The 27,267-nt window shown below is 54.9% G+C and overlaps 11 protein-coding genes across 11 annotated transcripts; 6 read left to right on the forward strand and 5 right to left on the reverse strand.

The window, feature by feature from the left end:
* Positions 1–778: 778 nt before the first annotated feature.
* On the forward strand, positions 779–1,240 carry MONBRDRAFT_8920 (uncharacterized protein; the record flags this gene model as incomplete). The annotated part of the gene is made up of 1 exon (XM_001746500.1): positions 779–1,240. One exon carries the CDS (start codon positions 779–781, stop codon positions 1,238–1,240), a length of 462 nt encoding a protein of 153 aa, XP_001746552.1.
* Positions 1,241–1,474: 234 nt separating this feature from the next.
* On the reverse strand, positions 1,475–3,770 carry MONBRDRAFT_32755 (uncharacterized protein). Its single transcript, XM_001746625.1, has 5 exons — positions 2,585–3,770; positions 2,295–2,488; positions 2,094–2,178; positions 1,903–1,983; positions 1,475–1,791 (listed from the first exon to the last, which is right to left on the reverse strand). Exons 1-5 carry the CDS (start codon positions 3,548–3,550, stop codon positions 1,663–1,665), a joined length of 1,455 nt encoding a protein of 484 aa, XP_001746677.1. The 5' UTR covers positions 3,551–3,770; the 3' UTR covers positions 1,475–1,662.
* A 339-nt stretch (positions 3,771–4,109) lies between these two features.
* MONBRDRAFT_32756 (uncharacterized protein) lies at positions 4,110–6,076 on the reverse strand (the record flags this gene model as incomplete). Its single annotated transcript, XM_001746626.1, has 7 exons — positions 5,578–6,076; positions 5,286–5,433; positions 5,043–5,168; positions 4,784–4,886; positions 4,593–4,672; positions 4,349–4,439; positions 4,110–4,232 (listed from the first exon to the last, which is right to left on the reverse strand). The coding sequence occupies exons 1-7, from the start codon at positions 5,657–5,659 to the stop codon at positions 4,110–4,112; spliced, it is 753 nt and encodes a 250-aa protein (XP_001746678.1). The 5' UTR covers positions 5,660–6,076.
* Positions 6,077–6,672: 596 nt separating this feature from the next.
* Positions 6,673–8,044, reverse strand: MONBRDRAFT_26157 (uncharacterized protein; the record flags this gene model as incomplete). The annotated part of the gene is made up of 7 exons (XM_001746627.1): positions 6,673–6,754; positions 6,856–6,917; positions 7,030–7,134; positions 7,218–7,306; positions 7,541–7,587; positions 7,759–7,820; positions 7,937–8,044. 7 exons carry the CDS (start codon positions 8,042–8,044, stop codon positions 6,673–6,675), a joined length of 555 nt encoding a protein of 184 aa, XP_001746679.1.
* MONBRDRAFT_8923 (uncharacterized protein) lies at positions 8,016–12,480 on the forward strand (the record flags this gene model as incomplete). Its single annotated transcript, XM_001746501.1, has 6 exons — positions 8,016–8,323; positions 9,989–10,106; positions 10,190–10,446; positions 10,614–10,773; positions 11,018–11,275; positions 12,307–12,480. The coding sequence occupies 6 exons, from the start codon at positions 8,016–8,018 to the stop codon at positions 12,478–12,480; spliced, it is 1,275 nt and encodes a 424-aa protein (XP_001746553.1).
* Positions 12,481–13,021: 541 nt separating this feature from the next.
* Positions 13,022–14,982, reverse strand: MONBRDRAFT_26159 (uncharacterized protein; the record flags this gene model as incomplete). The annotated part of the gene is made up of 6 exons (XM_001746628.1): positions 13,022–13,477; positions 13,585–13,658; positions 13,755–14,113; positions 14,236–14,367; positions 14,470–14,627; positions 14,782–14,982. 6 exons carry the CDS (start codon positions 14,980–14,982, stop codon positions 13,022–13,024), a joined length of 1,380 nt encoding a protein of 459 aa, XP_001746680.1.
* Positions 14,983–15,733: 751 nt separating this feature from the next.
* Positions 15,734–16,711, forward strand: MONBRDRAFT_26160 (uncharacterized protein; the record flags this gene model as incomplete). The annotated part of the gene is made up of 2 exons (XM_001746502.1): positions 15,734–16,534; positions 16,661–16,711. 2 exons carry the CDS (start codon positions 15,734–15,736, stop codon positions 16,709–16,711), a joined length of 852 nt encoding a protein of 283 aa, XP_001746554.1.
* Positions 16,712–17,795: 1,084 nt separating this feature from the next.
* On the reverse strand, positions 17,796–18,353 carry MONBRDRAFT_8926 (uncharacterized protein; the record flags this gene model as incomplete). The annotated part of the gene is made up of 1 exon (XM_001746629.1): positions 17,796–18,353. The coding sequence occupies one exon, from the start codon at positions 18,351–18,353 to the stop codon at positions 17,796–17,798; it is 558 nt and encodes a 185-aa protein (XP_001746681.1).
* Positions 18,354–18,896: 543 nt separating this feature from the next.
* Positions 18,897–19,560, forward strand: MONBRDRAFT_26162 (uncharacterized protein; the record flags this gene model as incomplete). Its single annotated transcript, XM_001746503.1, has 1 exon — positions 18,897–19,560. A coding segment is annotated over one exon (664 nt), but the record flags the coding sequence as incomplete, so codon positions are not given.
* Positions 19,561–19,712: 152 nt separating this feature from the next.
* MONBRDRAFT_8928 (uncharacterized protein) lies at positions 19,713–23,328 on the forward strand (the record flags this gene model as incomplete). Its single annotated transcript, XM_001746504.1, has 2 exons — positions 19,713–20,326; positions 23,304–23,328. 2 exons carry the CDS (start codon positions 19,713–19,715, stop codon positions 23,326–23,328), a joined length of 639 nt encoding a protein of 212 aa, XP_001746556.1.
* A 152-nt stretch (positions 23,329–23,480) lies between these two features.
* MONBRDRAFT_26164 (uncharacterized protein) lies at positions 23,481–27,209 on the forward strand (the record flags this gene model as incomplete). The annotated part of the gene is made up of 12 exons (XM_001746505.1): positions 23,481–23,579; positions 23,666–23,892; positions 24,030–24,126; positions 24,248–24,504; positions 24,603–24,741; positions 24,874–24,968; positions 25,090–25,299; positions 25,382–25,543; positions 25,654–25,987; positions 26,105–26,287; positions 26,436–26,519; positions 26,604–27,209. Coding segments are annotated over 12 exons (2,493 nt in total), but the record flags the coding sequence as incomplete, so codon positions are not given.
* Positions 27,210–27,267: the final 58 nt, after the last annotated feature.

Below are 27,267 nucleotides of genomic sequence, written 5' to 3' on the forward strand. Positions count from 1 at the left end.
AAGCTCCTATGCCAGATGCGGTGCTTCTGAGGCTGGCCTTGAGTTTCTCAAGTTTTTGTGCCGGAGCAGGAGGATGACATACCACGATCGGTCTCAAACCTTAATCCATGGCCTCGTGATTCCGCCAAGGTTTCGGCAAGCTTGTGCTTTTCTTAAACCTATGCAAGCAAGGCTGCCGTGCATCCCTTTATTCTACCGCATGGCGGCAGGGAAGCGAGGCATGCCCTCCTGCTTTGGTTGAGCGTAGTTGTCTTGCCGTTATTGTGGCAACCTTCCAAAAAAGGCCGGACCGCATCCAAGTCGCGACATGGCGACGACGCGCTTAAAACAGTTGAACCCGATTTTATTTTCATAATCTTTGTCTCGATTTTCCAAACGCCCGATCATAGCAGCACCCTCACACCTGGGCAAGTCAATGCGACAGTCAAAAGTGCCGGAGAAATAATGCTTTGAGGCCGCCTCGTCACACGTGTTTCGATATGAGTTTGACAAGAAAAAGAAAAAAAATTTGAGATCACACACACACACACACACACAGATTCTTTTCATCAAACTCAACAGAATGGCGGTGAACATCTGCGTCGAATTCAGGTTTGGCCGAGAGGGGGGCGCGCTATTGTGGGCATGTATGGCAGGGCTTGAGGCGCGGCTGCGTGCAGGATCAATGGCAGCTCACTCGGTCGTGGTTGAATCACGGGTTTCTTTTTAGCGGGGGCGCTGAGCTGCTTGTGGACGGCGTGCGACGACACGATCTGCAGCTCAAGGCGCAAGAAGAACCATGTACGCCAACGGCGACGCAGCTCGTCGCGGCAGCTGCATGGACTGCTTTTCGAGTGCATGGACCTGTTCACGCCTCACGCTTTTGATCCGCCCACTAGGGACCATCAAAACCCTGCTTGCATACATCCGCGACCACCTGCTCAAGGAGCGACCGGAGTTGTTCATGGACGGCGAGACCATGTGCGTAAACACTTTTCTCACCAATGACGTCGGGCACCCCCACACCCGTTTGACAGCTTTTGCGTTTACTGACCTCCACCCCGCTCGCCCTTACCTGGTTTTCCGGCTCTTGGTTATGCTCGTTGGCATCACTAACTCAATGGCTGATGTCAACGCTTGCAGTCGACCAGGCATTCTGATTCTGGTCAACGACACGGATTGGGAGCTCCTGGACGGTCTTGATTACCAGCTTCAAGACAAAGACAACGTTGTCTTCATTTCCACCCTGCACGGTGGTTGAGAGTTAACGTCAAAAGCTTAGCACATGGATAAATGGGGAGGCGCCAACGGAACGAGACCTGCAGGGTGCCTGCCCTCTTCCCTGCCGTGGCCATGCTCCTTTTCAAGCTGCTGTGCAGTGACGAATCCCTGCTCCTCCCCACGCCTATCCAACTATACTTGTTGGCTCGACTGCGTATAACAAGGTAGAATCTGGGACGGATATCAAGGCGGCCGCGAGACGTTGGACAATGACCACAATCAATGACTTGAATTCGAAGAATAATAACAATGCTTTTTAACGATTCGGCACAGCCGTTTGGTACTGGGTGACAAGGGCACGGGCCGCGATGCGTCGCCTTGCCAACTTAGAGTGCACCATTATCCCCCAGCAAATGCAGACAAAAAGTGTGGCAATGCCCCGCCATTGGGATGAGCGTGGGCTCAGGTCATGCAAAGATTGCCAGCCGTCGATGTTGCAGGAACAGGGGTTGAGCCGTCGATGGTTGTGGCAAGCACCAAGATGCCGCACATCTCGGTTGTCGTGGTTACTCCGTATACAATGGCCGAGCTCTATCAGCCATCAAGACACGCCAAGCCCAGGCAGGAAAAAAGATGAGCCCCCTCCATCGGCTCAGGTTTTTTTTCTGCACACATGCAAGGATCCTGGTGGAGTAAACTAACCCCGGTATTGTTAAACCAGCAAGTTGTTCGAAGAGACTCGTTAGGCTCCATCTGAAAGGGAGTCTCCAGAGCTTGAAATGTCTGGAGGAAAAGCAAGTGAAATGATCAAAAAGAAAGAAGAGGGCGTGAGTTTGGACCAAGAAGATATTGTCGAACCAACATCAACATGGGCTCGAGAACCTGCAATGCACCTGATCGGCCCCGTATCCGTGATAGGGATTCATCTCCATGACAAGACGGGTAGACTCCGTCTCGTTCACGGCCTCAAGCATGATTCTGCCCACCCAAAATGCGAATGAGGGGTGAGTCTGATACGGGAAATGATACCCATTCAATGACAGAGGCCTGGGCAAAGTCGAAAACGTGAAACGAGGGTGGAAAAGCCAACAGACCGCGTCGCGTGCTCATGTGCGTGAAGATGGGCGCCGCGTATGAGCCAGGACTGGCCAACCACATTGACGGGCAACACCTGGGTCAGGTTAAAATGTTGCGCCGACGCGGAGCAGGTGAAGCTATAGCTGAAATTGCTGCTGAGGGGTGGGATCCTCAAATTGTAATCCCCAAGACCAACTGTAAACAGAGGAGCCTAAGCAGCACATTTGCTCCAAGGTCAGGAGCCAGGACCCTGCGAGAAAGACAGAAAGCTTGCCGGTAAAAGGGGATAGCCCCAGGCCAGGCGTACCTCGGGCAAGCCAGGCGCTGTGTCAAGCATCATTGTGGAGACGTCGGTCACGTAGGATGACGGTGGCTCGAAAATAAGATAGTGGATTTGCATGACGAGGACAGGTGCCTGAGTTCCAGGGCCCACCGCAAAGCCGGTGCCTTCGGGGAAGTGGAACTTCACTGCACCCTTGTCGTAGGCAAAAGCCAATGCAGTGCAAAGCCCGTTGGTGAAGATGCTGGAGAACGTCGGGCAACCGCTTTTATGAAAACGTGCAAGCGCTGCTGGAGTACACAAGAAAACGTCCGAGTGATGAACCAACTCGGGGTGTGTGCTGTGCAGTTCAAAGGCGGTGATGTGACCCACAGGAGCCGTTGACAAGTCAAAGGCCTGGCAGGGGAACAAAAAATAATTGCTGGATGTGTGGGCAGGAAAGCTGACAGGGGGGAAGGTGAGGTTGAGTTGCCCTGCATCGACGAGCTCCGATTCAGTACTGGTGACCGTCGTGACAAGCGCGGAATTGGTTGAGACCACCGAATTCGTCGAAGCAGTCGCCGTGTCCAAAACGCTGGGGCTTGGAGTGGCCGTTCGTGCAGGGCTCGAGGTAGTGCTCAGGTTATCCCCAACGGCCAAGGCGTGGCCCAGCGTAGAGCCTGATGGCTGCTCAGTTGGCCGTTGGTGCTTGCGCGCTTGATAAAACCCTACCCCGATGACGAGCAGCAGCACGCCCAATGCCACCAGCGCTACGGTGCCGACGCGGCGAGGCCGCGTCCAAGCCGTTGCAGGCTGTGCGTCGATTGTGAGGATATGCGCCTCCTCTTCATCGCCGCTGTCAAAAAGAACGTCCTGAAATTCCTCCTTCTCCAATGGCTGCACCATCAAGGGGTAGTGGGCCAGCTGCTCTGGGTCGACAAAAACGTCCTCATCGGTGCAGTTACGCTCCTCCTCCTCGAGCAACAGCAGGTGCTGCTTCTTGCGCGGCGCCATCCTGCATGATGACCCCGACCAAACCCTGGAAGCGCTCCCACTTAAGTGACTCCTTCGATGTTATGCTTACCAGCAAGAATGACGATAACCCACTGGCTCGCCTCGCACCATCAGTGCGTGCACAGCACGTGTACAGCGCGCTGCCCCCACACGCAGCCACAGCACGAACGTGAACTTGGTCGGTGTGTGTGTGTGTGCGTGGAGGTCATCAAACTCCTTGTTGATGCAAGAAGCACGAAAACAAATGCACAACAACAAAATTGTCTGACAACGTTTGACTTGCTTGCTCTGGTGGTTGTGTTGTGGGCCGTGGAGCTGTTGGACCATCATCGTGTTCTTTCTTGGGTGTTCGGTCGACGGTTTAGACAGTCAATTTGGAGACTGACAAGTCAAAGCTCGACAAAAGGCGCAAGACCAGTCAGTAGCCTTGAAAGGAAGCAGACGCAAAGAAAGGAAAAAAAAAAAAAAGACAAAAGAGAAACCCAAAGACCAGTAGTGGAAGCCTGGACGCTCTCAGCCTGGCGCGGCGACGTAAAGTTGTCGGCAACAGGCAGCTTGCTTAGGCAGATCCCTCACCCTCGCCCTCCGTTGCCATGGGCTCGGCCCCAGGCATGATGCCAGCCCGAAGCTGCGCCTCGAGACGTTGGACCTCCTCCAAGGAGGTGGCGTTCTGAATTGCAGTCTAAAAAGAGTCGAAAAAATACAAGGTCAGATGGAGTCACAATTTGAGGAGCAAGACCTTGCGCCAAGACAAGGTGTGTGGAATCAACAGGGGTTGACCGTGTCACAATGCCTCACTTTGATCTTGGCCGTGTTCTCCGCCATGATGCGGGCAGCCTCGGCCTCTTGCCGCAGCTTCTCCTCCTGATACTTCTCTAGTGCCGCCGACCTGATGGCGACGTCAAGAAAACACACGTGGTGTGTTAAAAAAAAAAACCCCCCCGAACATGATAATCGTCAATCAAGAATTTTGCAGCAACGCTCAGCGTCAGCGTGCCCAGCCTGTTGCGGGTTTTCGAAATAAAGCAGTGGAGCAACGTACGAGCCAACATGTTGTTTGACCGTCTCCAACAGCTCGGCGCCGCTGGCGCTCTCAAATAGGGCCTTGGCCGCTGCACGTTCCTACTCCAGTTGACAGAGGATGGCGTGAGCGTTGCCAAAACGGAATCAATGACGTTCAAGTGGGGCGACACGAACACTGAGTCCATTTCGAAGCGCAATGCAGGATCTTACCTTTTCCTTGACTTTTTGAAAGTCCAGCATCTTAAGCTGAGGCATGTGGTAAATGACATAGAGGCGGTAGTTGGACACGGCCGCCACTGGGTTGCGCAGCAACCTGGTCAGGGCATGGCAAATAACCGCGTGCAAATTCACACATTCATACAAACACCGCAATTCATGAGCGGCCGTCGAGGTCACATGCGGCCCGGTCGTCTGAGGCGGGACAGAACGCAAAAGCTGAGGCTCAAAACGCTAAGAAGACCCAACTCACGATAATCTCTGCAGAGTGGGGATGCCAAACAGGGGCTGGAGGTCCGCCAAGTCCGAAAGAGCGTTGTTGGTCAGGATCAACTCTTCCAGGCGCGGCAGAAAGCTTTCCAGCCCCGGGGCAATGCGGCTACGCAGCATTGTGTTGCCCAGCAATAACAGGAGCGTCACGGAGGCAGCCCAGTGAGCTGTGGCAGAATTCCTCTTTCAACGGAAGACAGCAACGATTGGCCTGGTCGCCACGAACCTGACGCGGTTGTTGTTGATGATGAGAGACTTGAGGCGCTGAAGCGTTGGGAAGCCCTCCAGGCGGCGAATCTCATTGTCACTGAGGTCAATTGTGTCAAACTGATCCACCGTGGCACCCAAGTTCTCAATCACGATAATCTTGTTCTCTGCAGAGGGATCGAATGAGCAACAGGATTTGGAAAATCAGCATCGGCTATCGGACGGGCGGCAAACGGAGGCGTGCAGTACATCGCGGCATTTGGCTGGGAAAGCATCAGCAAATCTGGGATACACAATCAGAGGAGGCTTACCACGCAGGTCAATTTCACGCTCCTTGAGAGCGTTGGTGAATTGCGGCGCCAGCGCCACGACGTCCACAGTGAGACGGCCCATGATGTCTGTTTTTGGCTCTGTTCGAGAGACTGCACTTAGAATGCCTTTGGTAGAAAGGCGTTCAAGGTCTGTGCCAATGCGTGTGGCAAGACCGTTTTAATACTGTGACCTCCTGCCACGGATGCGGCTCGTACTCGGGGCCTCAGCGACAACCCTCGCACCAGCAGGACGGAGACTGGACAGCAGCTCAGCACACTGCACACTGAAGCCAGCACGGGCGGATTGTGCGTCCGACCAAGCGACTCTTGTCTCCCCACACTATGTCACACCCAAGCGCACTACACGCAGGTGCTCTACAGGGAACACTGCCCGCTGATCCAATCGGCCTGTCCTGACGGCTCTTGAAGCCGAGGGCGAGCAGGGGAGGGAAGGAGAAGAAAAGACGGATCTTCGGGAGAGGGTTTGTTCCTCTGGGTGTGCTGGTTCTTTCAACGTGCGGTGGGTTCTGTGAGATAGTGAGATTCTGGTCGCACTTGGAAGAACACAGTTTTGTATTGTTTTGAATGGGAAATAGGGTGTGAAATTATTCATAAAATTGGGGTTTCTGGGCTCTAACAAGCCGGAAATCCCAAATGTAGGCAAACAAACATTGACAGCAATGGGGCCACGACGACGACGAGAAACGGGACACCAGAAACCAGAGAAGCGAGAGTCAGAATGAAGAAAGGCACAGCAGGCAAAGCGGAAGAAAAGAAAAAAAAAAATTAAAAGTGAAGGAAATGGAGGGCACAAAGCACAATGTTACGTTACATGCAACATTGAGCCTCCAGGAAGGCCCTCTCATTTGGGAAACGATCGCAAGGTGCCCAGATCAGCCAATCCCCAGTTCGGTCGGCACATGAACAACGACGCCAGCCAGCGATAAATCTCCACTCGCGGGGTTTATCTCGGACGTTGCCCGGTTTAATGGAGCATGCGGCGGGCCTAGGTGCCCTTGCCGCCATGCGAGAACGGGCGCGAGGAAACGGCCTGGCAAGAGGGGAGGCGCCTCAGGCGCTGTCTCCAACACCAGTCTACTCCTTGTTCATACGTAGAGGGGTGAAATCGCCCTCGTATGCATGCTTTCCCGATGATTGCGAGGCAGAAAGAGATTGCCTAAGGACAAGTGGGTGCAACGTATCGAGGCGTCGGTGATCGGACCTATGCCACTGGGTCCAGCAAGCGTTTTGAGGTGAAGGGTACAAACGCCAACGTACTGGTGCTCTTTAAGGCGTTGTTGTGCTCGGGCCTTGGCATGCGCTTGAGCTGATGCATCAACCTGGTGATGGCAGCCAGATGCGTCAGACGATGGTGCAAGTCCCAATAAAGTCCTGCTTGGGTCAGATGATGGCTCTGAGGCCCTGGCCTTGAGAACTACGGTTCCCACAAACCTTGGTGGACTCGAGTGAAGCATAAGGGTCCTCGTCCTCGTCAACCATAGAACCACGCGGTGGGGGAACCGGGGGCGCAGGCGGGGGGAGCAAAAGGACGCCGTCCTAAATGTGAAACGAATGAGGCCAAGACCCAGGGGTTGATGGCGGAATGGCGGGCGCCAGGGTGAATCGCCAGTAGCACGAACCGTTTCGCTGGGTGGGACTTGTGAGTGGAACTGAATCAGCTCACGAATGCTGCCAAAGTCGTTGGGCTTGCCCACAACAACATAACGATCTAGGTTCAAAAAGAAAAGAGGAGGGGTGGATGACAATGAGCCAACGGCCACAACTGCAAGTGCGCTCTTGCTTCAAAGAGGTTCCCATTCCCCTCGCGACCCCTGCCTAGCAGCGCGCATCGTATGCGACAAAAATCCAATGCACACTCGCGCTGAAGCCAATGAAAACTCGATGACCAGGGGTGCAGCCACGGCCGGATCACATTGCGGGCTCGCAGGACGAGCAAGCATACCGTCTTCGCGCAAAGCTACCATGTAGTGCTTAATCTTGTCGTTTGTTCTACAGCCAATGTGCACATGATCGGACGACGTCAGCACACAGCTTCAAGACACATGAACAGCAGACCCATCAAAATGGAAAACGACAAAGCGAGAGATGGCAGAAGGCGAGGAGGAAGGAGGGCCGTGTAGGCTCGGTTTCAGCAGAGCAGAGGTATGAACGACAACATACTTGATCGACATGGAGAGGCCATCACGAGTTTCACTGGCCCGAAAGATAAAGGTACCAACCGGCTATCACGCAAAGCAACCCCCGCCAAGGACACCAACAGAACAAGTGAGCGATGATTGGGTCGATGGTACCCTAGTCATGCGGTGATTAGGTTAAAGACATCCAACAAGCGACCAACGTCATTGCGCAGGCGGCTTTCTGCTTCGGCGCGAGCCATGGGGCCGACGTAAAAGGCCTCGCGATCGATGGTGGCTGCCATGCGGCGCGTGTTTTCCTGTAACGGCATGGTTCTGGCGAACAGCGCTGCGGATCGAGACATGAACGTGGGCGTGAGAAGCAAGTGTCCGTGGAAGCCATTCCCGTGCCGAGACACGATCAGTACAAGGCGCGGTCTCGGGGAGCATGCCATGACCCAACCCCATAGGCGGAGTAGAGCCCCACCTCAGCGCAAAGCAGTCAAAGCAAGCGGCGAAAGCGCTGTGGAGGCGCGAGACGGCAGCGTCCCCAAAGTGGCAAACTCGAACAAAAGCAACGGCAGTGAAGATGGAGATTCAGAGCAGCAGACGTCAGTGGCTTGCAGTTGCTTGACGCTGATGGTGATTCTGAATAATGTGCAGGAAACGGAATCCGAAACCGCGAGCTGGCACAGCCTCTGGACAGAAGCTCGAGCCAGGAATCATGCAAAAAAGGAAAAAGGCGTTGGCTAAAAAAATTGGGCAGCAACACAGCCAAGGTGAGAAGCACAGCACCCAGCAATGCCCCGACATACAGTGCGCCACTGGAGCAAGAGGGGCGACGGGCCAATCACCAAGCAGCAGCAGCAGCAGCAGCAGCAGGGAGGAGCAGTCAGCAGGAGCACAAGACCCAGAATATGCGACTGCTGCAACAACACATCTCTCTCTCTCTCAAACTCTCTCAAACTCTCAAACTCTCTCTCTCTCTCCAAACTCTCTCTCTCAAACTCTCAAACTCTCAACTCTCTCAATCTCTCTCTCTCTCCAAACTCTCTCTCTCTCTGAACTTCTTTTGTTTAGCCTCTCTCTATTGTACGGCGTTTGGTTGATGAGTTACAACATCAATCAACGGGCACGAGCGCGCGCCAAGGACTTGGCGAGAGCGCGGCCTCGAGGCGGTTCTGCCGGCTTCGATTTGAGGCGGCTGCTTCTGCCATTCGACTCTTTCACCTCATGATTCCAAACATCGTGCCTTTGGTATACTGGACGACTTCAGATCCGAGATGCTCCGACCCTTTGCTGATGACTGACCCCGACCCGACCCCGCCCACCCAGGCTCGGCCTGAAGCAAAACATCTGGTAGCGAGTGGCGGGAAAGCGCATGTTTATTTGTCGACAAAAACCCCCTTTATTTTTTCTTTTCTCTCTCTCTCTCTCTGTCTCTCTCTGTCTCTCTCTGTCTCTCTCTGTCTCTCTCTGTCTCTCTCTCTCTGTCTCTCTCTGTCTCTCTCTCTCTCTCTCTCTCTCTCTCTCTCTCTCTCTCTCTCTCTCTCTCTCTCTCTCTCTCTCTCTCTCTCTCTTTTTTTTGCTCAGCCAATCGTCATGATCCAAACTCAAACGGCAGACAGCGAAAAATGACGTGCCCATGCGACTTGACGTGAAGAACAATCCAGCAAAACGACTGGCGCCGACAACCTCTGAATTCCCTCTCGGACTGATAACGCCACCATGTTCGTGCAGGTTCGAATAGGACACGCTCTCTCTCTCGCTCGCACACACACACACACACACACACACACACACATATTCCAGCCTGACGATCTGGTGTTTTCAACAGCTTTTGAGCAATGGCGGACCTGGCTCTTGTTTTGTGGCCCCATGCATTCTCCTGCACACGGATGCTCAGCCGGGCGTACGCCAACCCCTCTATCTCTTCAACTGTCCCGAAGGTCTGTCCACCGCCTGCGTTGCTATCAGACCCTTTACTTTTGTTCTTCAATTCGGCTCATGCCTGGCCCTGCACGTCGCCCACCATGCCTCCAGGCTTGGCCCGACTGGCCCTGCAGCAAAAGTCATTGCGCCCATCGCGTGGAACGGTGCGCGCCATTACGCTCTCCAACCTCAACCCCGACGCGACTGCAGGCCTCTCAGGCATTCTCTTTCGGTCTGCCCTCATCATGGCCCCTCTCACACATCTCAAGTGCCCCCCACCTGACCCCACTCGCCATATCCCTTGCTTTACTCACATTGCCAACCGTGCTTTTGTTCGGTTCTAGCGGTCGAGCTGATGGCGCAGGCGATGTCCACGTCGTTGGCCCGTCCCATACGTGCCGACACCTGGCCGCCCAGGCATACATCATGCACTGGCAATACCCGCGAGTGTGCGTCACCGAGGTGTGCTTCCCAGATTTCACCAGTTGTGAAAGCGCAACTTGTCGACGTTTCCTTTGAACCACCGCCTCCTCCCTAACCATCAGCAAGGCCACATAGCACCGTTGCTCCCGCTCACTCCACGGCTTTTCTTCCGCACCACCGTGTGCCAGTGCTTTGCCGAACGCTTGGTTGTGTATGAGGATGAGCATGTGGCCATTCAAGCCCTGGTCGCCGCCGTTTCGGATGACGCTTCAGCTTCTTCTGCTGCCAAGCCCCAGCCCGTTGCTCCATCCAGTCGTCAACCTCGGCGTGGACTCCTTGCCCTCTTCCAACGCGACTGGCATGTGCGCAATGGAGGCCGGTTTGTCTCCCACGACACCCCTCTGAAACCCTGGTCTACAAACGTCTGGTTGGTGCCGTCTTTCCTACCGCTGCCCACCCTAAGCCAACAATATGCTTTCCGCATTTCTGTCGGGCAATGCTAACCAAATCCTACACCGATGCTGCTCCTGTATGCCTTCTGGGCAGTCACGTAGCCCTTTGGCAATACCGCTTGCGACAGCAGCACAGCCAGCTGTGGATCATTGACGTTGCCACGGAGGATGCAGCACACTGGGTGCACCAACATCTCTTGTCCAACCCGTCTGATGCAACCCCAGACTTGGTGATACACCTGGCTCCCACTGACGTGCGTACGCTCGCTCTCTCTCTCTCTCTCTCTCTCTCTCTCTCTCTCTCTCTCTCTCTCTCTCTCTCTCTCTCTCTCTCTCTCTCTCTCTCTCTCTCTCTCTCTCTCTCCCCCCGCCCCCCTTAATCTTTGTTTTCTCGAAGGGCGAAAGGCGGGGTGGAGTATCAACGCTGATCGTCTTTGGTCCTGTCATTCTGACATGATTCTTATTTTGTTTCTTGTTGCTCCGTGCGCGACATTGCAGGTCACAAGCAGCCCAACATATCAAAACATACTCGCCACCTTGGCATCGGCCTACCATCTCTTTGTGCGCGCCGACGAGGCCTCTGATCGGCTATGGCGCGTTGGTAGCACCTGGGACCTTCGCGCTGGACGCATGGTTGACTCGCAAGTCAATTTTGGCCCGAGCTCTGCACCCCACACTGCATCCGGTTTGGTGCGAGCGCCGCTGACCCCGATTGTGCTCACCTTTCTTGGAACCGGTTCTGCTGAGCCCTCAAAGGTATGCTATTTTTTTTTATCCTGCCCGGCACAAAACCATGTTCTAAAGTTGCACTCATTGGCCTTGTTCACTGCAGCATCGAGCAAGCAGCGCCATCCTGTTGCGCCATGCCCAACATGGCACTTGGCTTTTGGATTGTGGCGAAGGAACTTGGGCTCAGATGGTATGATCAACTCGGTCAGCTTCTAGCCTGCAAGCGTCCGTGTGGATTGTCTCATGCCCTTGCTTGTGCTGGTCACCTTGCTAGGTGGCCGTACTGGGGATGGAAGCGGCGCGTGCCGAGCTCGCCACGCTGAGAGCCATATTTGTTTCACACAAACATGCTGACCATTGTGTTGGTTTGTGGGGCATCCTCGGTACGAGTTGCCATGGTCGCTCAATTTGTGTCGCATTCATTCTTCGCTTGCAACCGTCTCAGCAAGCGCGTTTGCGACGGGCCGAAATCTTGACACGGCTCCCTACTTTGCTTGTCCGTCCTTGTATGTTCTGGGAATGTAGAGATGCGCCGCTTTTTGTTTCCAGAGCTTGAGCCCATCGCCGTCTTGGCCCCGGATGCAGTCTTGGCATGGTTGAGCGCTGTATCGCCGGGCATTTCACTTGACAGTCTGCTACCTTTGCGGTCCTGGAACGCCTGGCGGTCAGTCTTGAGTTGGGCGCCTTGGCCAGCTTCCTTCCCCCCCCTTTTTTGAATGAATTGTTTTTCTCCAAGCGTTTAATTCCTTTAGATTACTCACCCTCTACTTTCTTCTTGCTTTCTCCCCCTCTCCCTCTCCCTCTCTTTAAACTTTAACCTAATCCTTTTGTACTTTGCTTCGACAGCGCGCGTCTAGCCCACCAGCTACAGCTCGCCGATTGGTGTGTCGTCCCTGTCAATCATTGCTACGATGCCTGGGCCCTCGTCCTGCGTGGCCTAGATAATTGGAGTGTGGCTTACTCGGGTGACACCCGGCCGTCAGAGGTTGGTCCTCCGCCCAGCAGTCTGAGTCATCACGGCCACGTGCTGACCTCCGGCTTGGTGGTATTTCCCGTAGGCCTTTGTTGCTGCCGCCATGCACGTGCAGGTCATGATTCATGAAGCCACTTTCAATTCTGCGCTTCAAGATCACGCGCTTCGCAAGCGGCACTCGACCATGGAAGAGGCCTTGTCCGTGGCGCAACGTGCTCAAGCTCGCTGGCTCATCTGCACCCATTTTAGTCAGCGGTGAGGCGATGAATTTGATGGGGTTTTTGTTTTGTTTTTTGACCTTTTTCAAAGGTTTTTTTTTTTCTTTTCTTTTCTTTTCTTTTCTTTTCTTTTCTTTTCTTTTTCTCATGTCGTTTGCGAATGAATTGTTGCATCTTTCATGTTGTGTAGGTATCGGGTGGAGGAGCTCACTGTGCCAGATGATTCATGCGTTTTGGCTTTTGATGGCTTGAGTGTGGGAGTGGACCCTCAGCATCTTGAACTAGTGGGAAAGGCTAGCTTTCCCAAAGCATCGATTGGAGAAGAGCACCAAGGTGTTGATGATGATGATGATGAATTTGACTTAAAGCAGTAATAACGCCTCTTCCTCTCTTTCTTAGCGAGTGAAAACACACTGCCATAGGAAAATAACATTTTTTCACATGAATTATCGAACCAAGCGTGAATTGAAGCGTGAGACAAGAGAGGCGGGTAGCCGTGGCCTTTGTAACAAGCGAGCGCACAGCGCTAAAAAAAACCGCAGTTTTTTATGCGCTCAAGCCACCCCGTGACCACGACGGCAGCTAAGAAGCCGGTGGCCGAAGCGGCTGCAATCGCACTCCCGAGTTTGGGCGACGGGCGGTGCTGGCTGTCGAAGCACCGCTGCCCGGCCGCGTTGTGCTTGGGGGCCGTCGTCGGCGGCCAGGACCTGTGGCAGAAGATGGGGCTGATCGGGTGGATGCCTTGTCCAGGGCGGGGGGTGCCGGACCGGTGTGCTGGCGGGTCGTGGTAGCCACGGCAGGGGCCGAGGGCGTGTGTGCAGAGGCAATGGAAGGCAGCGGGGGACGCTCGCGCGCCAACTGGGTGCGTCGTGCTTGCATCTGGTCCACAAGCTTCTGAGCATCTTTCTGCGCACGTTGAGTGGCACGGGCGATGGCGTCCTGCAGGGGGGTACTGTCTGGCATTTCAACTTCAGTGGGCGTGGGTCCAGCAGCAGCGGCTTGCGGCTGTCCAGCGGCAGGCTGTCGCTCCTGCTCCAGCTGCAAGCATGTATGGATGACCGGTGTTAGCGTACATGGAGCGTACATGGAGCGTACATGGAGCGCTCAAGAAGCTGTACCAGGAGGTCAAGGGGCAGGCCACGCACCTTGGCGCGACGACGGCGAGAGCGTTCGCGCATGTCCTCTGATGCCATATGAAGCTCGCTGAGCAGATAGCCACCTACACCCGCCGCGAAGTGAGACCCTGGGATGAATATACGAATTCAGAAACGTCGCGCCTTCATATGTGTCACACGCTCAGGCTCCAAGGACGTACAGACGGCATCGGCGCCGGCATTGGTGGCAAAGAGGCGGCGCAACTCGGCAGTGCGGCTGGTGGCAGCCAAGTGATCTTCCTCGCCAGTTGGTGCCGTGGTTGGACGGGCTCGTGTGGTCGATGTCCGCCGACTACTTGTAGAAGTTGGTGGCTTGGGTGCAGCTGAAGTGTTTGTGGCAGGCTGCGAGATCTGGGGTGGGGCAGCAGCAGCAGCGACAGTGGCAGCAGCGGCAGTAGCTGCCTGCTCAGCTTCTAATGCACTGGCGATGGTTTCCTGTCCTAGCTGACGGCGTTCCGCCGGAGTGACCTCGGTGCCGTCGAGGTATCGGAGCTCTGGCAACCGGAGAAGGAGGGCTTGCCTGTGGCCCGGCGCCATTATGTGCAAGTATTGGCAAATACAGATCGACAATGAGCTCGAGAGCAACGGGTACCGGCAGTTGAGGAGGCTTGAGCGGCGAGTGCCTCGCCTGCAATTTCTCACCTGTAGTCCTGGTGCTGGCTGCAGGGGTTGCCGACCAGGCTCAATTGACGCAGGCCTGACGGAAAGTGAGCTGGGCGGACAGCGGTGATCGAGTTGTGGGACAAGTCAAGCCACACCAAACGCTGCAGAAAACTGCATGGCATTCAGAAAGCCAGTGAGCAAGATAGCAAAGGGGAGAGAACATGGTGGTAGAAGCTGTGTGAGGCGAGCCAGCATAAAGGGGGGGGGTGTTACCTGAGGTCTGGGACGACGGTGATGGCATTGTGGGCAAGGCTGAGAACTTCAAGTTTGGTCAGAAACTCGAGATTTTCAATGGTGTGGATGGCATTGTCTTGCAAGTAGAGGGTGACGGCATCAGAGAGGAGCTCGAGGTTGTCAATCTCACTCAGTCCCTAGTGGCGCGCGGCCAGAGGTGCGGCGCGGTGAGTTAGAGGGTGGCTCGGCGAGGTATGAATGGTTGTAGAATAGCACACAGGTCTGTGGTCTAGCAGCGACACACGGCACGTGCGCACGCGCATGGGAAAGCGCCAAGGCCACTGCACAGACCAAGTCGTTCAGGCGGACGATGCGCGTCCGAAGCAGGGCTTCGACAATTTCGTCGTGGCTAGCAAACTCCTCCAGGTACCGCTCGGATAATTGAGTACGAGCGAGGAGATCAAACCCAATCTTGTTGATCTTCTGGTCTCTCGTGGCCCTTCTCGCCGTGGGCGGCAGCATCGCCGCCGCCTCGCCTTCACCTGGCGCCATCATGAGGCGACCACGCTCGACTCGGCGTTTCCAAGAACAGCATAGAAAAAAAAAATGAAAATTTTAAAATTTAATTTTTTATCAGATGAATTTCTTAACATGTAAGGTAACAACAACACGAGAGCGTTATGAATTCACTTCACATGCATAATAATTTAAGAATCTCCACGACGAACGATCTTGCAGCCAGACACAAACCCGTAAACAAGCTTCAATAACCTGTTCAAGAAGTATATAGTAACTCAATGTAACAAGAGAAGAAAACAACATTAACTCTAATTAAAGCCACATAAAGTACCAATTGAGTGAAGAAACGGGTGTGTGTGCAACTCACCGCCTCCTTTTTTATTTTTATAATTTTTTTTTGCCGTCGTGCCGCCTCTCTCTCTGGACCGCGGCGGCCATCATTTACCCCTGCCAGACGATTGTTGTCTGGTGTAGCTGCATTTTGCGGATCTTCCTCAAAGGTTGGATTGGCTGCCTGGCTCGTTGGGCGTCTATGACTCCCTCATATGTGCATGTAAGCGGGAGTACCAACGCATCTGCTCCTGCAGTCGGGCCGGTTGAGTCGGAGCTTGCAGCAGCCGTCAACCGAGGTAGGGATGCTCATGTGGCTATTGCACGCGCCGATCTGAGTGGCTTTTTAAGACGGTGCACGCCGGACAGGTATTGCCAGGCTTGTTGTCTCACACAGTGCACCTGGTGTAGGTCTCCTGTCGACCTGGGAGAGCCACGCGGCGTGGTTACCAGGATGGCTGACTTTGACGAGGAGGTTGGCAGCGGATCTGTGTCGGGGGCATCCTCATTGACGCAGATTCACAACGACGATCACGGCATGCAGAGTGACTCTGGAGACAGCGTCGATCGGATGGAGCATCGACGCTCCGCTCGCGCAATGGAGCGGACCACTGCACCCGGTCACGGTGATGACCAAGAAGAACAGAGTGGTGGTATGACTGTGGTGGTGGCGGCTGATGCCGAAACCTCGCAAACCGCTGTCAAACACGAGGCGGCAGAACGATTGGCAGAGGAAAGCTCAAAGCCGACTCAGCTAGCCTCTGCCTCTGCCACCCCTGCCGTTGCCGCTGCCCCTGCCCCTGCCCCTGCCTCCGCCTCCGCCACAGCTGCTTCCCCTGCTACAGCCGTCGATACACAGCCTTTGGTGAGAGCAGACCTCAACGATGAAGCCGGCGAGGAGGATGATGATTTTCCACCAGATTCCGAGCCTTGTCAATGTCGCTACCTGGGCTCGTATGACGTACCGAATTCCCGTCAAGCCGGTCCCGAGGTGTGCATGAATGTCATCTCCTTCCTGCGCCAGCAACGTCGGCGCGATGTCTTCCGTGACGGTGTCAGCAAGCAATTGGCCTTGGCTATATCTTGCCGGCGTGGGATGATGCGGGGTGTCCCCACCCCACCCCGGCAGGGCGCGCGTGGTCTTCAACACCCACTCGCTCGCATCGTCACCGTGGGTGACCACGAAAATTGCGTCTGTTATATCCTGGGCCAACGCCTGGGGCAAGACGTTGTCCTAACTGCCTACGTTTTTGAGGTCTGTCGTCCTCACGGACCGCACTGCACCCGGCATGAGCACACATTCGCACGAACAACCATCCATGCTCGGGCTGCTTCTTGGTGCTTACCATTTTGCATCTGGCCCTGCCCTGAACCACTCTAGTTTGCCAACATGTACGCTGCCAACTATGTGGCCTCGGAGATTGTGCGGTAGGTTTGCTTCACACGGTAGCTATTCTGAAGACTGCCAGGCCTGCTCTTGGAATCAACTGATGTACTTTGGTGCGCCTTGGTATGTTTGTAGGGCGTGTCAAGCGTTGATGGCGCGGCTTCGAGCTCAGCATCAGGACCGGTTGCGGCGGCAACAGGAGCTGCAGGGCCAGGGGCACGTGGGTCGTCAACGTGGGCCCGGGTTTCCTGCAGAGGCCGAGACCGAGGCGCAGCCTGGAGCCAGGCATGATGGTCAGGGCACGAGTGAATCGCCGGCCGAAGAGCCTGCACCCACCAAACGCACCGAACCCAACGAGTTTGACAAGACGCTGTATCGAGACCATGCCTTGTTGAACGAACTTTGCCGTGCACCGCCTGCCACCGTGACACTTGCGCCCGTGCGGTATGGCAAGATTGCCGTTGTTTCTGGGGACGGCCTCTTTTATGACTGTTGTCGCAACATGGGAACTTGCAATTGCACCTAACTGCCGCAACGCGGCCCTGCCTTTGGTGCTGGACCCTAGCCATGTACCTGTTGTCGGCATGCTTGCAGCCGAAGCCAGGCGCGTGCGTGTGTCTGTTTGTGCGTGTGAGTGGTTGTTGTCTAGTGGTTGTTGCTTTCGACATGTCAATCATATCAAGTGCTGAATTCAGCTAACATAAGAAGCAGCAGAGAAGGAGAAGAATACGTGTCACTGTTGAGCTCGACCAGCGTTGTGGAGGGGCTGGCGCGAGCACGCAAGAGCTGCCGCCAAAGCAAGAGGGTGTGAAGCAAAGTAGGGGCGGGAGACCAGGAAGCACCGACCAATGTGACAACTAAGAAGGAATCAACGACCGCAGACTTGTTGCAGGTCGCAGCTCGTGACAGGGGAAGGTGGGATGTCACCCACACGCGAGTCGAGTGGGTAAAGGAAACCCAAGAAACAAAGGTGTTGATCGTGCCTCAGGCACGGCGTGATCCACAGGCATGACAACCAATGGGCTCTAGAAACTCGAAAGGAGAACAACGAGGAGGGAGGGAAAAAAAAAAAAAGCAGGCAGGGCAAGAGGCTGAAACGATGGATGGGAGGCGGTGTTGGTGTTGAGGCCTACTCATCCACAATGTCATAATCGACCATCATGGCTTCAAGTTGAGGCCACTGCTGAAAATAGCCCCATTCAATAATGTGGTCCCAGATCCATTTGATTTCAAGGCGCCAGGGCATGTAGTCTGCGGCAAAAACCTCGGTACCTTCCTTTTTGCGTTTCTCATACATGATGGCACAGGGGCCGAGGTAGAGATAGCCCAGGCGGCCCTCACCACGGAGGGCCATCAGTCGCTGCACATAGTTGTTTGACTTTTCGTTGTGAACACCGGCGCATTCGATAATGTCCGAGGCCGAATCCATCAGGCGGCTCTCAAAGCTGTGCTCGTCTGGTGTCTCGACACAAGCGTAGGCCAGGGTACCGGCTGCGGCAAGCTTCAGCGCGGCCAGGAAGGGCCGATCACGAGCATCCTTGGCCATGTTGACAAAAACATCGCGGTAGTCGCGAATCAGCGCTTGCGTACCCTCCTTGATGGGCGTGGCGATGCGTCGTCGGAAGAAGCCCCCGCGTGCGGCCTGAGTCGTGGCCGCGGCCGCCGTGCTTGCTGCCGCTGATGCCATGACGTTCACAAGACCAAGCCACCCCAGCCAACCCGACTCCAGACTCTTCACGCCGCAATCTCCGTCCCGTCTCCGTCTCACAGTCTCAACTGCTGCTCTGCTCTGCTGCTGCTGCTGCTCGTCGTCCAGAGAGAAGAAAAGTCGTAAAAGACTTCACGTGGTGTGTGTGTGTGTGTGTGTGTTGCGTTTGCTTGCCTCTAGTGCTGCTCTCGAATTTGTCATCATTTCTTCCATTTTTAGACGATGGATGTGTTTGTGTGATGTGGCGCCAGAGAGAGAGAGAGAGAGAGAGAGATGAATTTGGTTGAGAGAGGAGAGAGAGAGCGCGCGGACGTTCATTTTTTTTTTTACAGACTTTGGCACAACAACTTAAGAGTGTCAGTGAGTGTCAGTGTGTTGGCGTTGGCGTTGGTGGTCGTGGCCCGGGGGCGTTGTGACCTTGCGGTGATAGGAGCCCATCTGGGGCAGGTGTGGCAGAAACGACTGGAGGTGTTTTTTTTTTTCCATCGCTTCTTATTGTTCTCGTGACAAGTATCAAGGAACATGGCTTGGGCAGACAACTCGCCACCTCGCTGGGGGTGGGTGACCCTGGGTCTACTCGTGCTGTTGCTCGGTCTGGCCTGCTGTAGCAGTCACGAAGTGACGGATTGCGCAGCCGAGGACGGCGGCGTCTGTGGCGTCTGCGGTCCCATCCAAGACTGCTCCTGCACCGTTGAGGTTGTGAATGCGTGGAACCGGCGCATCTTTCACCCGCAGCTGCGCGAGCTGGTGCAACGACCTTTTTTCCGCTATTTTCAGACCAATCTGGATGCCACCTGCCCACTTTGGGACGACAGCCAGGATCTGTGCAGCTCTCTCAGCTGTGCCATCTCCACTTGCCAAGCTACCGAGCTGCCAGAGGCCGTCCCCCGGGATCCCCACGTCACTCACGTGGTCAATGCTCGCTGCGTCGAGATGAACAATGTCTCCCAGACGTTGGACCCCAATCTTGCTGAGCCAACGCCTCACCAGGATGCCTTTGACTTTTGTCTCCGCGACGAGTTTGAGCTTGGCGCCGGACAACTCGAGTACATTGATCTCTTGGCCAATCCTGAGGGCTACACGGGCTTTAGCGGACCCGCCGCCCATCGAATTTGGAATGAAATCTATGACAGCAACTGCTTCATCAAGCAGCGTCCTACTGCCGCTCTCCCCGCCGATTTCTTTGGTCTCCCTTCCACTGATCCGTGGAGCATGGAGATTGGGATGGACATGGACTCTGGTCTTGGCTTTGACAACGACAACGAGGCATTGGAAGTGGACAGCCCCCAAGATGAGACGTCAACCTGGACGGCCGCTGCGGCTGCCAACGTGGATGCCATGTGCCTGGAGGAGCGCGTTTTTTATCGCCTGCTTTCTGGCATGCACGCGTCCATCAGTCTGCACCTGGCCCACCGCTGGTACAATGCCACTGCCGACGCTTATCTGCCCAACGCCACGGAATTCCTGCGCCGCTTTGCGCCCGAGCACACGGCGGGTGAGGGTCCGGCACGATTGCGCAATCTCTACTTCACCTACAGTACCGTGCTACGCGCCATTGTCAAGGCCCAGACCATGTGGGAGAGCTATCCCTTGTTCGGCGAAGCCCGCGATCGAGATGGCATGTCAACCCGCGCTGCCGTGATGCAGCTGGTGCAGACAGCACAGACTTGCGATCGCACCTTTGATGAGCACGCCCTATTTCAAGACCCCGAGTCGGCAGCGCTGGCGGACGAGCTCCGCGCACACCTGCGCCACGTCTCGCGCCTCATGGACTGTGTTGGGTGTCGCAAGTGCCGTTTGTGGGGCAAGCTACAAGTCCGGGGCCTGGCTACAGCGCTCAAAATCCTCTTCACCCCTTTTGACGACCTGCACCCCGACACTCCCCTCGTCCTGGCGCGCAATGATGTAGTGGCCCTCTTCAACCTCTGGGAGCGTCTGGCCTCCTCCATCTCGTTTGTACAAGGTTTCAACGCAGAGCTGGTGGCCTCTGATCATTCGCACCTCCAAGTCGGCGATCTCCACCAGCCAGCCTTTTTCGACCCGGCTCAAGCTTGAGGGTAGGAGAGTTGCCAGTCAGAGGTCGCCCCCGGGCGCCCGGCGCTTCCAGTTACGTAGTGATAGGTCCCTTGAAACATACTGATTGATTTACATTTTAATTGATGACTGAGCTTTGCCAACCTTTGGGATACGATGGCGATATGCCACTCCGTGCTCTTCTTCTACTGTGTTCAACCCGGTGTCTTGATTGCGTCCGCAAACATTCGGTTTGAGCACAGCCACGGCTTAGGCAAAGGTGGAGGCATTCCAGCCATGGTCGCTGCGTGCCATGTCAATGAAATGGATGTAGACACTATGGACACATGGTAAGCGCCAGCAATGACAGCATGGGTGAGAGCGATACTCCACAAGTGCAAGCGCTCATCTTTGCTCCGACTTCTCAAGAGTACACCAGACATCACACCCACCGGTCCGGACTGATCCTGTCCCAGCGAATGCACGGAAAGAGGGAGGGAGGGTGCACGTGTGAGAATAGCAGGCGGCCAGCGGTGACGGGCTACGTGCCGAGTTGGATTCTTCCCAAAGTTGGCCTACTTACTGCAAGCGCTCTTGCAGCAGAGCGCAAATCTTCTGGCTATGCTCCTTGTTCAGCTCGGGACCCAGCTGTCCGATGGAGATCAGTTTGACGATGGCTATATCAAGTTTGTTCAGGCCCCGGCCTTCGTGTGAGTGCGGCCCGGCCGATCACGCAAAGTTGAGCCAGCTTCAGAAACCATCATGAGCGCATTGCATACCGGCTGGATCGGTCGAGCCGCCAAAGGACAGGTCCTGCTCAAACCGGGCTAGCACGGCCACATACTGCCAGCAGTTGGGATTCGTGGAGCCATTCGCGTGTGAGGGGCGGGCATCCAAGTGCAGCCAAGAAGAGCTGTGAGGCAGAGGTCAGTACAACCACGTACCTGCTCGGGTTTGCCCGTCGTCGCTGCCACCATCTTGGAAGCCTCAGCCAGGAAAACACCCTTGTCGGCGGGCGCGCTCACGTTGGTGGCCACTTCCAGTGTTGGCATGATGTCGGTCAGTCGCCAATTCTAAACAACGCCCCGCCTCTGTTGCAATACGGCCAATGTCATCCACAACGCCAATAAACATAAACTGCCACTTTTGCCGCTTAAACTAACACTGTTTGGAATAAAGTTTCTACATTAACATCTGTTTCATCTACAATAACGCACCATAATGTACTATAAATTTAAAAGGGTGTTTGGAAGTAAACTTCTTTTTGCTTTCAAGCCTGTCAACTTTCCCGCGCAAGTTTGAATTTGTTACCAATGAGTGTTGGTCATTTTCTCTCTTTTTGATTTTTTTTTTTTTTTTTTTGAAAACGCCGCTTTGACAGCGGACAGCCACAGCTCTCTCTCGCTCTCTGTGCGCGCTCGTGTGCGCTCGTGGACGTGCCCCTGAGCGCATCAACTGGTTGGGCCAGAAGCTTGCGGTCCACAGTGACTGGGTGAGTAACTGTGCGAATGTTGTAGCTGCGATCGGGTCGCGGATGATCGGGGGCTTTTTTACTTGCTGCGCATGCAAGGTGCAGCATCTGCGTGCACGCTCGCGTCAGCTCAGGGTGTCAGAAAAGACTTGCATGTATTTGGTCCGGGTCATTCCCCCATCTTGCTCCTTCCTTGTGTGCTCGTGCGTCACACCACCCTCTGCTCTGCTCAGCCCAATTTCACCTTGACACATGAAGGAAGGAAGGAAGCGCACACTATTCCACTTTCCCCAGACCATCATTTGAACGCCATCCATTCTTGCCTACCACACAGCATCATCTGTAGGACGAGCCCTCCACCCCTGCCCTTGCTAGCCTCTTCCCACCCTGCCCCCACCTCTTTTGCCTGTGTATCTGCGAGCAATTCTGCGGCCCTTCCAGCTTCATTGAGACGCCAGCTGACAAAGCCACACTCATCAATGACCTTTGCTCGCGTCACGCCGCGTCTGTAGCTCCACTCAACGTGCGGGCAGCACAGACCTCATTGATTTCACCACCAAGCCACCTGCATTGGCCTAGCTCTTTCTGCTAGTATTGCGTGTGGCGTTGTTGGTGCACGACCGCGTCTCTGCAAGGGTGTGGCTCTATTGCTTCACGCGTTGAGTGCTGGATCTACCGGCCACCTGCCCCTGGCCGCCATCATGGCCGGCCCACAAAGTAAGTCGCAATTTGAAGTCGATCCACCTCCACCAAATTATTCATACCAGAGTAGCGAGACCTGGCAGGCCGGATAATCTACTGCAACGCTTTCATTCCCCTTTTGAACAATCGGCCTCCCGTGCGTCATCTCATCTGCTTGCTACCATGCTTTGACAGAAACCGTTTATATTTGCGACAACGGTCAGATTGATCATGGCCTCAGCTGTCTCATTGAGCAGGTTGGCACCTTTGCTCCCCACCCAGCTCAAACTGTCGGGCACGACATCGTGTCATTGTCCGCCTATACCCAAACCGCTCTGATATGCGCATGGAAATGTGATTGCCTCGTCTTTTCTGTTTTTCGTAGCGCCTGCGCGCCCCCGATGTAGCCATTGTGCACATTACAGAAGAGCAGGCTGAAGTTGTCAAGTTTGGCCTGGGTGATGTTGCCATCACCAAACCTTTCGAGGGTTCTTTCTTTGAGCTCCTGCGCAGCCACCCCGAGCTCCGCGTGTATGGTCCCCACGCAGTCGTCGGCTCGTATGAGGTGTGTATTCAGATAACTCTAGGCGCATCCCCACACGGTGCTACCAGCTTGGCCCATCAGCCAAGTGCATCCTTGCAATCTCTCATGAGAGCCTTGGCGATCATATGTAGCAACTGCCCCGAGCCACACGCGTGTATGCACAAACCTTGGTCCGCGAATTGGATGATGAGCCACTCAACGTCATGGTGATGGACGCCAGTCGCGAGCTGGAGCAGGTACGATAACTGCTCCAACGCTTTCACAGGGTCCTTGACAACTTCAGTCTCATGGTCCACAATTTTCTGTTCGCCTTTCTCTCTTTCTCTCTCTTTCTCTCTCTCTCTTTCTCTCTCTCTCTCTCTTTCTCTCTCTCTCTCTCTCGCTCTCTCCGTGGTAGGCCTGGCGCAACAAACTCGAGTACATGGGCGCCCAGGCCGTGACTGATGTCGCTCGGGCCGATATCATTGTGGCCAAAGCACACACTTCAGAAACCGAGGTCCGATACACGCCAGCAACATGAGGTGCTTCAGCGAGTTCTCGGTGGCTCTAATGTAAATTCGTGGATTCGCATCTTGTGGCCAGGCGTTGGACAAGATGGTCGTACTTCCGCGTTGGGTTGACATGTGTTTCGAGCGCTTTTTGGCTTCGGATGGCGCCGAGGTGGAGGCCACTCGCGAATATCAAATCCTTGCCAAGCCCATGGCCGGCGTCAAGGCCATGTATCTTCTGACCGACAGCATGGCCCGCTTTTGTGCCTCACAAGTCGAAGAGCTTGGGGCAGAGACCGCACAGTCCATCGATGAAAATGGGTACGGTCGTCAACGCCAAAATTTGCGGGTCATCTAGGCCTCAAATAAAAAAAGGGCTCCTTTTTGGCTTTAACCGGCCGTGCCAAGCTTGTTCAACTCGGCAACCGCCCTCACCCCATACCTGTCATTTCTTGTAGTGTCACGCATCTCGTCGTCAATCCCAAGACCATGACAGAGCATTGGGAGATGCTGCAGGATGCCTGGGCTCGTGGGATGCGCGTGGTCGACACCAAGGTAAATCATTGACCAGAGTCCTGTGCCCAGGCCCTCTGGCCTTGTCAAACACACGCACAATCTCGCTTAATTAGCATTCACAATTTGCCTTTACCCGTATGCTCTCATCTTCCATCAATAGTGGTGCAACGAATGCCGCAAGGTCGGCGGCTACGTGGCCGAAGACAAATTCTCCTTTGTGCCGGCTGACTTTGAGCCCGTGGCAGATGCCGGCAATGACAGCATGGATCTGGACGTGTCCATGAGTACCCCTTTTACGAGCCCGACCCACACTCCCATCAAAACGCCCCTCTCCGTGCTCAAGCAGAAGCACGCGTCCATGGCTGGCATCCACTCCCCGCTGGTGCACGTTCACAAGCGTGAGGTGGTGATTGCTAGGTACGTTCGCCTTTGAGATTTGGTCGTGGCACCCACAAACCGTCAATCGATGCATGAGTAGTGCGCCGGGCCTCATGATGCGTTTACCGTGGGCATAGTCCGTTGCATCGTGCGCGAAGCGAAAGTCATGCCGCAGACGATGACACCGCTGATGAGCTCAGTGCAAAGCGCCGTGAGAAGGTCGAGGAGATGAAGAGTTGCGAGCTTACTCTGCAAAACACCATGTCACAAATGATTGTACGTCCAACTCGCACACGCAGCCAATTGTGCTTTTGACTTGGAGCTGGATCATGTCCCGCGCCAACGCCAAACACGACACCATGCCAGCCTAATGACCCACTCACTTGGGATGTATCTGGTTGAATGTAGATCTTGCAAAAGATGATTGGCAATTCCAACATCCGACTGCATCCGCATTTGATGACTATGTTTGATCACTTTCACATTATGGAGGAGCTGGCACGGTGCGTCTCAAAAAAGGGCATCACCACGGCTTCAATGGTCATGGGTGCTGCCCTGGCACAATCGCACAATGCTGCCGCCATTCACAAGGTGTCATTCTTGTGCTTACTCGGGCTTTTGTAGATCGGTGGTCGAGGCCCTAGTGGTGACTCTGGAACGTTGGACACCCGAGACTTGCTTGGCCCCCGTCTTTTCTGATGCTGTCCTCAAGGACTTTCAACGTGCGTACAAGAAGATTGTGGCGCAAACAGACATGTACTGCGCTGAGCTCGCCAAGGACATGGAGCGCAGTCGGCCCCTGGCCGACATTGTCCGTGCCTTTGAAATGCGCAAGTAAGTACTGCAAGTTCCTAGCCATCCACAAAGGCCCGTTGCGTTTGTCAATGGCGAATTCCTGACGCCTTTTGTCACTCAGGGAGTGCCGGCGCCAACGGGTCTTGGACATGCTGCGCTTTCCCACCCAGCACATCATGCGCTACAACCTCCACCTTGATGCCATCCTCAAGAAGTTGCCCAGCTCCCATCCCGACAAGGCGGGCCTCAATAATGTCAAAACGGCGTTCAAGCATCTCCTTCAGTGCGTAGATTGTCCGCTTTTCATAGCTGCAACGGTTGTTATCTATGTCTGACCGACCACTCATGCTTGACTCTTGAACCCCGTCTTCGTTTTTCTTTGAACTTAAACAGACACACGGAGAACATCACCATTCGCAATGAGAAGCTGGGCGAGATCCTCGAGCTGCGCAACCAGATCGAGGGCATGCGGGACAAGACCATCAGTGGCACCATCAGCGGCACCGCAGGGCAGACCGTGGAGCTGATTTATCGCACCAACTGTGTCGAGATTGCCGACTCACGTCGCCAGCGCCACGTTGTGCTTATCAGCAACGTCATCTTGGTTCTCGCCCCTCGAAACCTGCTCAAGGGCGTGGCACTAGGCGTCAAGCAACGCTACAAGTACAAATACATTAGTCACTGGCCTCTTGACAGCGTTCAAGCCATCATTGATACGGCACATGGGGTAAGCTGTGTGCGCTGCCTTTGTGCAAACAGACACATGGTGTTGAGTTGCTGCCTTGTGTGTATTGGTGAGATTGATTTGCCACAATTCATTCGTGTTGTATGGCTCGTCCCGTAGCGTTCAGTACGTCTGCAGCGGTTGGATGACCATGGCGAGGTGGTCTTGCCTCGGGCCGTGGCCCGCGGCACCCTTTCCAAGCGCAAGTCAGTCGTGCGCACAAATGAGCTGAACATGAGCGCGCTTGCTGCCGCCATGGACACGAGCGAAGACGACGACCTGCCCAGCGAGACCGTGCTTAAGGTATGCATTGCATAGCATCATGGTTCACTTGTGCAGGAAAAGCTTCATCCTTGAAGTTGCCCAAATCGTGACGATGATTTTCTTGAAAATAATATAAAGAAAGGTCGAGAAGAAACTTAACACGAGGTGCTTGATTTTGCATGTATAGTTTGAGACGGAGGAGGAGCAGCTGAGTTTTATTCAGCGTGTTCGAACAACAATCTCCAATTTGCCCAACACTTCTGTGCCTTCGGTACGTGTCATGAATGCTGGACTTGGGCGCTGTCCCGCTGTTGGTTGTGCTGGTTTCAGCTTTCCTCACCGTGGATGGGGATAGGCCATGGCCGAAGATGCAAGAAATCTGGTCAAAGTCGAACAAGACCGACAGCGATATCAATCCAGTCGCCGCGGCAGCACCAAGGCATCTTTGGACGACTCTTTCGGCGGTTCCTTTCGGGGGCGCATCGGGGCTTTTTCTGGCGGCTCGCGCCACTCCCTCGTGGAGGACGTGCAACGGCGGCACAGCATTGCGGCACACGATGTGTCTCTTGGTGGGGGTGAGCTCGATGGAGAGCACAAGCGACGCAGCAGCTTTTTGCGGCGCACGGTGGGGCGCATGGCCCGCGGTATCCGTAGTCTATCGCGGTCGAGTAACAACGCCAAGACCAGCAGCAAGCGGAAAAACTCCAAGACTTCGCGGGCGTCCTTTACGGACGACACTGCCGAGGCATTTTTCCAAGCACCTCAGCCGTTGACGCCTTTGGAGAACCGAATGGTAACGCAGGAAACTTGCGAGGAATCTCCCGCAAAGCGCGCCAATTTGGTCCCTGGTCGTGGTCGGGTGCCCATGCCCGTATCACCTATGCCAACCAGTCGCCTGGCCACGGCACCCATGCTCTCCTTTCGTGCACAAAACATCGATGGTCAAACGTCCGACTTGTAAAGATGATTGACATCTTATACGATGACGTTGTTTGTCGGTGTGATGCGTGAATTGGGTT

This window comes from Monosiga brevicollis, genomic scaffold, assembly GCF_000002865.3.
Source record: "Monosiga brevicollis MX1 MONBRscaffold_13 genomic scaffold, whole genome shotgun sequence".
NCBI classification, from domain to species: domain Eukaryota; class Choanoflagellata; order Craspedida; family Salpingoecidae; genus Monosiga; species Monosiga brevicollis.